This window comes from Trachemys scripta, chromosome 12, assembly GCF_013100865.1.
Source record: "Trachemys scripta elegans isolate TJP31775 chromosome 12, CAS_Tse_1.0, whole genome shotgun sequence".
Classification (NCBI taxonomy): domain Eukaryota; kingdom Metazoa; phylum Chordata; order Testudines; family Emydidae; genus Trachemys; species Trachemys scripta.
This window is the reverse complement of record NC_048309.1, coordinates 42,079,495-42,091,077: the sequence shown is the minus strand read 5'-3', so window position 1 is coordinate 42,091,077 and position 11,583 is coordinate 42,079,495. Positions and strand designations below refer to the sequence as shown.

Sequence of the window (11,583 nt, the reverse complement as noted above, 5' to 3'; positions counted from 1 at the left end):
TGTGAGGGGTGACATCGGGAGTCTGCCTGTGTGGAACTGAACCTGGTGCAGATAGACTCCGGTCCTGTTAATCTCTGAGGAACCCAGGCGTCTGAGGTATGGAGAGCTGATGGAGGGAGACAGGGAACGAGAGGGGCCGAAGGAGGGGGGCAGAGGGTGACGAGGAGAGAAAGAACAGACACAGAGGGGATGAGACAGGAAAGAGGAGGCGTGCAGAGGTCGTGTGGGATTTATTTATTGTTTCACAGACACAGTCTGGTCAAGCCAAGCCACAGCATCTTATCAGCCACACTCAAGGCGTGAAGACCTGCAGGAAACGGAGTCGTTTTACAGCCCTCACCGACTATGTGCTGGTTTGGGGGACGGAAACAGAGCGGAAGGAAGAGGTGTTGTACTTAAAGTACTGCACAGGATCTTTTTAGGGGGAATAAGACAAAACACCACATTTATTAGTAATACATGTATTCACTAACACTGTATCATATGCATATAATATATTACACTTACACTCACACACACACACACACAAACACACTCCGTCTTGTTGTTACCAATTAGTTGCTCCCCTTAACTTCACTGGCCAGGTGAGTTAGATGGGGGAGGGGGTGGAGCCGGGCTTCTGCCGATCCGGATCGATGCTCCCATGTTGACAAGACGAGACCCGGGGTCCTCTGCAAGACACCTCACTTTTATAGCAGCTTTTTTCTTATGCAAATCTATACCGGATTCAAACTCTGTGTCTGTGTCCATTGGTCCTTTGTGCTGCTTTTTTTTGAGTGTTGTCCCAATGCTGCAAAGAGGGTGTTTCCAAAAGAAGGTGCTTGCTTCTAACCCCCGAGGCCGTAGGTATGTTTGCTTGTTTTTAATGAGCCCACTTGACACGTTTTATTGGTTTTGGGTCTGGCTCCCAGCCCCTCTCCAACAGTTGAGGCTGTCTGGAGGTGCTGCCTTTTATGCCTTGCTCATCCACACCTCATTCATTCAACAGGGCAATTGATTAAGAGTGGGGGGGAGAGCTCTTGTTTTACTGCTAGCAAAAGAAATTTTTTTCTATCTTATTTTATCCTTAGGGGCTATAATATTATACCAAGGGCAATGCAAAGTTTCTAAATCAGGCTTTAATACAAAGTTCCATGAAAACAGAGGTTACACGTGGGTAGACCCACCACAAGGTTATATAAAGAGGCACAATGTAAAGTTATATGAAAATTATCAGAAATTTATCTACAGAGGGAGACAAGAGTGAACAGGTTGGGGGGAGGGGGGAGGAGTGTGAGTGGGAGCAAGAGATGGAGAGAGAATGAAAGTGGCGACAGAGGAAAAAGACAGAAACAAATTGTAGAGAGAGACAAAGAGCAGGGAATGAATGAGGCAGGGGCAGAAGGAGGAGGGCAGATGAGAAGGGGGAAGAAGATGGGGCTGAAGTAGGAGGGCAGAGAGGAAGTGGGGACCGACGCAGGGGCCAAGGAGGAGGCAGAGGGGAAGGGGGGAACCGAGGCAGGAGCTGAAGCCAGGTTGAGGGGGGGTCACTCACCCAGTACAAGGAGAAGGTCAGTTAGCTGCATGCTGGGTTGAACTGGACGAAGCTGGGAGTTGCATCCCCCACGCCTGGCCCTGCCTCTCTGCTGACAGCAGCCGGGGCCCCAGGGCCCCCCTAGTGCAGCGAGAGGAAGTGCTGTCTGAGGGACACAGCCACCCCCGCCCCAGCACCGAGGCGTCAAGAGCTGCAGGCTCAGAGCCAGGCCGACCGCGGCTGGGAATTGGGGTTCCCAGCATGCCTTGCAGCTACCAGACGCTCTGCACCGCCCGAACTGACAGCTCCAGTGTGAGCAGCGAGGGGTTTGCGGGGGGTCAGATCCTGTTACATTCTGTATCCCGGAAATGCAGCCAGCTCTGGGGTGGGGCGGCTGGGGAACAGCTGCAGAGCAACACTGCCTAGGGCCCCCTCATTCCGGGGTAGCAGGCGGCACCCCCTAGTGCCATGCTGGGTGTGACGTAGTGATGAAGTGGGGGATTTTCTTGTTTTTTCCTTGTTTTTCCAATGATTTGCAGGCAGAGGGGGTGGGACTCAGTTTCCCTGGGTGTTACTGGTTTAACGAGGTGACGGGAGAGGGAGTTTGTGGTTACAGAGGACCAGAGCGGGAACTTGGGACCCCAGCTGACGGCCTGGGGGATGGACACCCCAGCGACTGGTGACCTGACTACCTGGAGACCCAACTCTGGAGTCGCAGCCGGTTCTGGCCAGTGGGAGGACAAAGGGCTGCAGAGAGAGGACCCCAGTGACCTGACCAGCCGGTTCCAGCCAGAGGGGCCAGAGGACAGAAGAGGGGAGAAGAGACCCAGATGACTCTGGAAGACCAGGAGAGAAGACCAGGGCGGGGCCTGGGGCCGGGGATCTCAGATGCCCAGCAGGGAAGCAGGGGGCTCTGGGCTGGAGAGGGGGAGCAGGCAGAGCCCACCTGGATGCAGGGAGACTGGGATGCGCTGTGCTGAGGGAGGCCAGGCCTGAGGCCCTGAGAGTTTCCTGTGCTGTGTTCAATGCTCAATACCCCCCGTTACCTCTGTTACGCTGCTGAGAGTTGCTCCAGTCTAGAGAACAGGGTGACATTATACCCTTTGGGGGCTGGCCCCGGGGTTCCAGAGCGAGGGGACTCCCTGAGGGGGCCCATGGCGGAGACAGACGTGCTAAGGCTCAGAGAGGTGCAGCTCCAGGAGGTGGAGGGGCCTGACCCCGAGAGAAAGTGGACCCCCGAGAAGGGCTGTCGCACTGAAAGGGGCACCCCCCAGGGACCGCACGGGGCCAAGAGTGGGCACGATCTGTGAGTCCATGACACTGGGGCACAGAGGGCAGCACTGGCTCCAAGGGGAAAGCTATTTGGGGCCCCAGTGGACACTACAGGGGTGACTAGCAGCAGATCTCCCCAGCAACAGGCGCCCAGAGCCTGCAGCCGGCTCAGCTGAACTCTGCGGCTTGAGGTTGGGTCTCAGCTCGGCCGCGGCCGGGTCTCTGCTCCAGTAACAGCCACGGCCCCTCGGCCCAGCCTCAGTGTGTGCCCAGGACAAGGACTTCACCAGCCACGGCCCAGCCCCTCGGCCCCACATAGCAGCTCCTGGAAACGCTGCAGGAAGTGGGGAGCGGGACTGGACTGAGACCCTACCCGGCGCTTCGGGGGAGGGGCTGTGGGGGTTCAGCAGGGGGTGCTGTGCTGCGGGGAGTGGGGCAGGGGGCTCAGCAGGGGGCACTGTCTGTTACACTGGAATGAGGGGGCCCTAAGCTGGGTCGCTCTGCGCCTGTTCCCCAGCCACTCCACCCCAGAGCTGGCTGCATCTCAGCCCCAGGCGGGACGTCCTGTACAGCGTTATGTGTGGCTGGAACTGTCAGCCCAGGTGGTGCACAGCATCTGGTAGCTGCAAGGCATGCTGGGAGCCCCGAGGCTGGGCCGTGGTCGGCCTGGCTCTGAGCCTGCAGCTCTTGACGCCTCGGTGCTGGGGCGGGGCGGTGGCTGTGTCCCTCGGACAGCACTTCCTCTCGCTGCACTAGGGGGGCCCTGGGGCCCCGGCTGCTGTCAGCAGAGAGGCAGAGCCGGGCGTGGGGGATGCAGCTCCCAGCCTCGTCCAGTTCAACCCAGTATGGAGCTAACTGACCTTCTCCTTGTACTGGGTGAGTGACCCCCCGCAACCTTGCTTCAGCTCCTGCCTTGGTCCTCTCTTCCCCTCTGCCCCCCTCCTTCAGCCCCTGCCTCATTCCCTCCTTCCGCCCCCTGCCTTGGTCCCCCTTCCCCTCTGCCCCGCCCCCCAACCCAGCCCTGTGCTGTAACAAGGGCCAGGCGAGTGAGGCACTTGCCTCGGGCGCGCAAAGCTGAGGGGCGCAGAAAAAGACAAATTAAGTTTTTGAATTCTTATTATTTTATGAAAAACTATAATCACATAATATGCACATTGCGTCATGATAAATGTACAATGGAAATGGAAAATAAATAGAATGCACCCTACAGTAATTATAAAGCATTGGTTCTCAAGCTGGGGGTCGCGACCCCTCAGGGGGGTTGCGACCTGGTTATGTGGGGGGTCGCAAGCCCCGACCCCGGCAAGCGGCTGCAAGTTGTGAGCCCCGACCCCTGTGCCGGGCTGAGAGCCACGACCGCGACACATCAGTGCGAGCCCCGAGCCCTGTGTGGAGCTGCAGGGCTACGAGCCCCAACCCAGGCACACGGCTGTGAGCTGCAAGCCCTGACCCCGACCCCTGTGACAGACTGTGAGCCCTGACCCTGACCCTAGTGCGCGGCTGCGAGCCCTGACCCCGGGCTGTGAGCCCTGACCCCGACCCTAGTGCACGGCTGCGAGCCCCGACCCCGGGCTGTGAGCCCTGACCCCGACCCTAGTGCATGGCTGCAATCCCTGACCCAGGGCTGTGAGCCCCGACCCCGACCCTAGTGCACGGCTGCGAGCCCCAACCCCTGCACCGGGCTGTGAGCCCTGACCCTGAACCCTGCGCCAGGCTGTGAGCCCCGACCCCAACCCCTGCACGCGGCTGCGAGCCCCCGACCCCGACCCCAGTGTACGGCTCTAAGCCCCGACCCCCACAGTTCATGCTGCACTAAGACGCACACCGTATATGTATTAGTTGATTTTGTATGCGGATCTTATGATTAAAATAAATAAATCTTCTATTATCATTATTATTCTTGTTATTTACGTATTTTTCTTTTTTTTACAAAGTAACTACTATGTAATTATATGGAGGGGGGAGGGCGCAATTTTAGATTCTTGCTTCGGGCACAAAAATAGCTAGTTACGGCTCTGACCCGGCCCATTCACTCTTGTCTCCCTCTTCCTTCCGCTCTGTTTCCGTCCCCCAAACCTGCCCACAGGTCGGTGAGGGCTGTAAAATGACTCAGTTTCCTGCAGGTCTTCGCGCCTTGAGCGTGGCTGATAAGACGCTGTGGCTTGGCTGGACTGGACTGTGTCTGTGAAACAATAAATAAATCTCACGTGACCTCCGCACGCCTCCTCTTTCCTGTCTCATCCCCTCTGTGTCTGTTCTTTCTCAGCTCATCACCTTCTGCACCCCTCCTTTGGTCCCTGGCTCATCCCCTCTGTGTCTGTTCTTTCTCTCCTAGTCCCCTTTGTTACCAGCTTTTCCCGTTACTTTGGGGTATGCTCATTTATTAGGGTTACTCTTCTGGGGGGGTCTGTACTTCTATTAATATGCTGCTTGTGTCACGTGTTCTCATAGAGAGCTCTACTTCTCTCTGCTACAAGTCCCCTCCCAATGGAGCGATCCTGCAGGACCCAGGTTCCCCAGGGCTGGGGTCTTCCAGCCCCAGAATCAGACGAACACACACACACACACACACACATACACACATTAACAGAGCATCTGAGAGGACCAGATTAATCAGCACTCCCAAGCTGACCCCTCATATCCCCCTGGACTCAGCAGACTGGGTCGAGCAGCACTTCCAAGCAGCCACCCTCATACGTCCCAGGTTCAGCACGTCCCTATCCCCACTCACGTTACAGTTGTTCTGGCAGTAACCCACTTGGTGAGCAAACCCCACAGGAGTTTTGGGCACTGCCGGGATCTTTAGCGTAGGTACGAGGAGCGTTGCTGCAGAGCGAATGAGGAAACCAAAAAAACCCACCCACGAGGGGGAGGGAGAGACAGAAGGAGAGAGAAGCCACCAGCTTAATCATGAGAATTGTTTATTGCCAGGTAATAACCATAAGGGAGCCAGACAAACAAAACAGTTATAATATTAAATCGAACTTAAACTTGATTATAAAAGTCAGGTTTACAAAATGATAACTGGTCACAGAGTGAGGGTCAGAAGGCTTTACCTAGAGAGAGAGAGAGATGGGTTCTCACCACTCTATGAAGCTTGAATCGATCGGGGGTCCCAGGTGATGGTGATAGCTGGGGGTCCAGAGTGCTGGAGACAGGCAGAGCCCCCAGCACGATCAGTCAGGAGAAGATGAAGTCCCAATGGAACTGATGCAGGTTTTGGATCCAGGCATCAGAGCATTTACTGGAGCATGGGAACGGGGTTTTGTAGGGAAAGAACAATGGTTTAAGGGAAACACTAGATTTGTTTATGTGTAAACAAGGGAGATACCAAAGTAGTTTTGTTCAGACTAGACGTGGGAGCTGATCATTCCTGGCTGTGGGGGTGTTCCTTGGGGGAAGCTCACAATGCAATTAGGGAGCTTCACTATTTTGTCTGATAACTACTGACCTGGTGTGTGCAGGTGTGGGTCCATTAACATCTGAAGCAGAGATCCCCCATCGTGCTTTGCTTCCCTACTTTGCTGGTCCCAGAGTTCCATGCGGTTCTTGCCTTGGAATCTCTGGTCTCCATTCTGTAGCTAATGGAGATGCCTCCTTGTCCCATCTTCAATGCAAATAAGGTCAGGGGAGTTTCCTTAATCCTGTCACCCTTATCCAACGGTTTAGGGATGTCTCCCACGGCCTTTCCATTGCTTGTTGTCAGTCTTTCTTCTGATGCAGATTTGGTTCAAGCAGAGGCGGGGGGCGGGGTCTTTCATGAGTCAGACAGGCTGGGTACTGCGCCCTGGTTCCCCCAGAGCACAGACCTACTAGGTAACACCCTCTGCTCCCCTCCTTCGGCCCCTGTCTGATTCCCTCTGTGTCTGTTTTTTCCCTCCGAGTCACCCTCTGTCCCCCTCTTGCAGCTCCCTGCCTCCTTCCCGTCCCCTTCCCCTCTTCTTCAGCTCCCTGCCTCACTCCTCCCCTTCCCCTCTGCCCTCCTTCTTCGGTCCCTGTCTCATTCTCTCTCTCCCTCCATCAGTTCTCCGCACCTCAGATGCCTGGGTTCCTCTGAGATTAACTGTTTTCAGCATGTTCAGTTCCACACAGGCAGACTGTCACACCCACCTGGGTTCCCCTTCCCAAGGCTTTTCCCTGCTCCCCAAAGGCAGTGGCACCTTCCTCGAGCTCGTGGGGGCTGGCGCCCCCTTCAGGCTTTAGCTCTGCTGTTGGTTATTCTCCACTGGGTGAGGCCCTGCCTCAGTTTCCCCATTGCCCTGCAGCACTGTGAGAGCTGCTGTGCTGGGAGCTGCAGGGGAGCTTAAGCATGTTCTTTGATAGGAACTTTCCTAGAGCAACAGGCCCTGTTAGGCCAGGTACTGCGCAGATCCCTGCCGCAATCAGCCCACCCCTCACCCCACCCCCTGTTGTGCCGAGGTCTGCACAGACATGGATCAGGGCTCCTCTTGTGAATACACACAGTGAAACTGACAAGAATCGTGTCAGTTTCACCCAGCAGGTCTGGGGGCCCTGCCATGGGCCAGGCTCTTCCCCCAGAGCTCCCGGGCTCCAGGTCCTGCCCGGCTGGTTCCCCGGCAGGCAGCGGGAAGGCCTGGCCTAGGAGCCCGGGATCCCCTGCAGCCTGCCAGGAGCCCGGCCTGCGACCCACTGACAGGCTGTCGAACCTGAGACGTTCCCAGGCCCAGCTCTAATGGGACCAGAGCCCAGGTGTCCTGACAGCCAGCCCTGGCCCCATGTGCTCACCCTCCTCCGTGTCCAGCCCTGGGCCCATTCACTAAATCAATAATCTTTCTTTCTTTCTTTCTTTCTTTCTTTCTTTCTTTCTTTCCCCTTCCTCCCAATAACATAGGGGACTGGACTATAAATCCAGTATCCAGAGTCCTTTGCCCCACACCCCTCGCTCCTGCCCTTATAACCCGTCCCACCCCAGAGCTCTCACCCCCCTCTTGTCTCTTCTCTTACAGCCTGGCTGCAGATCATCCCCCAGCTGGTGTCATCTGACGGGACCGCGGGACCCGATTCATCTCCTGGTCTGTGCAGGGGGGTCTGTGGGTGTCGTTGTTGGAATGGGAGACTGGCTGACTCGGGGGGGGTGGAAACAGGGCATGTTCAATATGACCCCATATGGGGAACTGGCTGGCTGGGGGGTGCCATCTCTTGTCCCCTCCCCACATTTGTCGTGTCTGTCTCAAGCTGTCTGTTCTGACCACAGCCCCTGTGTTGGCTTCTTCTCCGGGACTTCCAGGTCGTGGGGTAGGGTGGGGGGTGGAAAGTGGGGAAGGGGGCTGGGGGCCTCCCAGCAGAGCAGGAGTGACAGATTTCGATACCAATCTGCCTGAGGCATCAGGTGATCAGCCTGAGGCCAAGGATCATTGGGGAGGAGATGACGAAACACACCAAGGGTCTAAGTTTTAAAGCTTTATTAATAAAATAATAAAATAACAGCAGAGAGTGCTGGGTGTTTCTCACATCACCCAGAGGAAGGAAGAAAGCGTTAGTGCCCCAAGCCCTAACCCACTTTCATACTCACACACGCACGACCCGAGGCTGGCCAAGCCTGGGTGTGATGTAAAAAGAAGAGGGGGAGGGGTAGATGTGAGTTTTGGCCTGGGCCCAGGTCGTCCAGGGTCCGCTGTGATCTCCGAATTGCTTTGGCTCTCGGGAAGGTTTTTAAGTCCTGGGTTCTTTTGGGGGTGTTTTCGTTCAGGGCCCTCTGTTCCTGGTGCTCTTTGTACCAGCCCAAACTGGCTTTCTGTGGCCTTCTCAGCTTTCCCCAAAACACACCGGCGGCTGTGAGACGGTTATTTTTCCCTCATTGACCTTGTTGTCTCACTCCTTTTCGCGGCCCCTGCAATTTGTTCAGCCACTCTCCTTCTCACGGCTGGTTGGGGGGGAGGGGGGATTTGGACTCCCCCCTTCTTTCTTGGCAGGTAGCAGAGTGTGTGCAATGGCCTTGGGCTGGAGTCAGCTCCTTATCTTCGGGTGTAGCTGGAACATCAAGTTAACCCCTTCCTTTCTCCTTTCCTCCCCCTCCGGCCTTCGTTCCGCATTCATACCTTTAACCCTTTAACCCTTCCCAAAATGCCTTGCGATGCTTGTAACAGCGTTAGCAGCACACAATGCTGATCTGCCTCCCCAGGGGACCCCGGAGGGAGGGGGCCACTGGGTTGTGACAGAGGCCTGGGATGAGCAGACTCTCTTCTGAGGATGCTGGGCACAGACAGACCCTGGAGATTTCTCCATCCCCCAGCCAGCGAACAGCTGGGACCCTTGTCCTGGGGGAGCCGTGCCAGGACTGCAGGCTGTGGGCTGAGGCACTAACTGGGTGCCAGGCTGTCACCATTGGACCTGGCAACACCCGCAGGCCGTGAGTTCAAACCCCATCCAGGAGGAAGGGGCCCCTGGGAGCAGGGTCGGGGGCCGGGGTGGAGAGCTCGGACACTAGGTGGAGATCCGGGTTGACCCTGCCAGCTGGACTTGCGGTGTCTGCCTTGGATCTAAGCTCCGCCCACATCCCCTCTGTGACCATAGATCTAACCCCACATCCCGCCCCCCCGCCCCCCCACACACACACACTGTCCAGACTCCTCTGTGCCTGAGGAAACCTTACGGCAACTCTGCGGCTGCACCTGCCGGGTCTCTGGGACCTGGCTGGATCCTCCTTCACCCTGATGTGCTCGGCCGCCCTGCAGGCCGGGCGACTGGATTCTGGTTCTTCCACGGTATAACGGCCATGCACGCTCTAGGGGCCACCCCCAGGCCTCCCGCAGCTACCAGATCCCCCGGCTCCACCTGGCACACGCAAGCACATACACCTGCCTATACTGGGTAGAGCTGGACGGTCAGGAGAGCCCATCCCCTGAGAGCCGCCCTGTCTCCATGATAGTGACCGGTGATGCCCCATTCTCCTGGCATGTGGGGCAAGGGTGCTGGGAGGTCTCTGCTGGGGTCTCTCAAGCCCACAAGCACCACCTGGTGCCCTAGATAAATGGGGGGGCTGCAGATGACAGAGACCCCAAAAACCCACCGATAACCTCCCTTATGGTCCAGGCCCCACTGACAGCGGTACTGCAGCCCCCAGCCCCACCAGGGTCCCCCCAGTGGCAGCAGGAGGTACTGCATCCCCCAGATGTAGTGGGATATGTCGAGGTGGTGAGGGATGATCTGTTCTGTGAGTTACCTGCCGTGTGCTGTTTCCCCGGCTGGGGGAGCGCAGCGGGCAGGGAAATGTGGCTGGTTTTTATCACTGTTTTCAGGATCTCACCAGCTCCTTTTTCCCTCCTGCAGCTGTCTCCCCTTCTGCCTCAGTTCCAGGCCCCCTGCCGCCCCCCACACTCTCTCTGGGCTCCCAGGACCCTGTGTATTACCAGGGGGAGCGTGTTAACCTCAGCTGCTCAGCTCCCAGGGGTGAGGCAGTGACGGGATACAGATTCTACAGGAGAAGAGGGGACCAGACCCCGGAGGAGCTCCCATCTCCCAGTGGGGCAGCCTGGCTGGAGCTCAGGGCCGAGATGGGGAATCAGAGGCCCTACACCTGCCAGTACTGGAGAAAGGAGTCTGGGCAGGAGATCCCATCCACGGAGAGTAACAAGGTCTATATAACCGTGCAGGGTGAGTGCCCTTTGGCCAGGTATAAAAAGGGCTGTTTGTTACCCTCCCCCCCGGGAGATAGGGCTGGTGGGGAGAATCCAAGGGGAATGAAGAGAGGAGGCCAGACCGGCTCAGCGAGGCTGATCTGGATCATGGTGGGGCCCAATGATTATTCCAGCAGATGCCTCACGCCATCTCTTGGACTTGGGAACCAGAACCTTGGCCCCACAGTCTGGGCCCCACAGTCTGCCCCAATGATGCCCAGGTTCCAAGGTCTCCCCCACAATTCACTTCTGAGCAACATTCAGCTCCCACCAGCTACTGCTCTCCACCAGCCCCCCAGCACTGCATCCTCCTGCCCCCCAGCATGGCTGGTGCTCAGAGCCCAGTGGGATGCTGTCCCCCAAGTGCAGTGATTGAGTGCTGGTATCGGGGGCGCATGCGGGGGCCGGATGTGAAGGGGTTTACAGGATGGTTGCTTGGAGACACAGGGGGAGGGGGCAGCTCCCCCAGTGGGGGGGGGCCATTGGCTCTTCAGCCAGGTAATTCTCATTCTGAACTCCCTCATTTCCCCTCCCCCTGTGATCTCCTCTCTCCCAATCCCAGCCCCCCCGGCGGCCCCCACGCTCTCCCTGCACCCCCCACACCCGCTCTATCTCCCAGGGGAGCGTGTGACCCTCAGGTGCTCGGCTCCAGGGAGCGACAGGCTGCAGGGATACAGGTTCTATGGGGAACAGGAGAGGCTGATCCATGACGAGGTCCCTGCCCCGGCTGGGGGCGCTGGGCTGGAGATCGTGGCCGAGATGGGGAAAGCCGGACCGTTCTCCTGTGCGTACTGGATCCCGCGATCCGGGCGACATATCCTGTCAGAGAGAAGCCGGCCAGTGTCCCTATCAGTGCCAGGTGAGGCCTCTTTCCCTGGGGGGATGCAATGGGATACGGGGGGGGTATCCTCTCCCCTGGGGTCTCTCCCCACCTCCCTAGCCCTGGATCCCCCCATTCCCTGCAAACTCACCCCCAACCCCACCCATCCGCCTGGTTCCCTCTGCCCCCCACATGCATGGAAAGTCATCCCCCTCGCCCCAGGGCAGCAGGCGGTCCAGCCCCCTGCAGTGCTGAACAACCCGCCCCCCAGCAGGAGCCACTTTCTCTGCTGGACCCTCTTTGTGCTCCCCGTCCTGGCGGGAGTGCTGCCTAGTGGTTAG

General features: G+C 57.6%; 1 protein-coding gene across 1 annotated transcript; it reads left to right on the top strand.

The window, feature by feature from the left end:
- The first annotated feature begins 10,039 nt into the window (after positions 1–10,039).
- LOC117885525 (Fc receptor-like protein 6) lies at positions 10,040–11,583 on the top strand. The gene is made up of 2 exons (XM_034786797.1): positions 10,040–10,399; positions 10,985–11,583. Exons 1-2 carry the CDS (start codon positions 10,300–10,302, stop codon positions 11,581–11,583), a joined length of 699 nt encoding a protein of 232 aa, XP_034642688.1. The 5' UTR covers positions 10,040–10,299.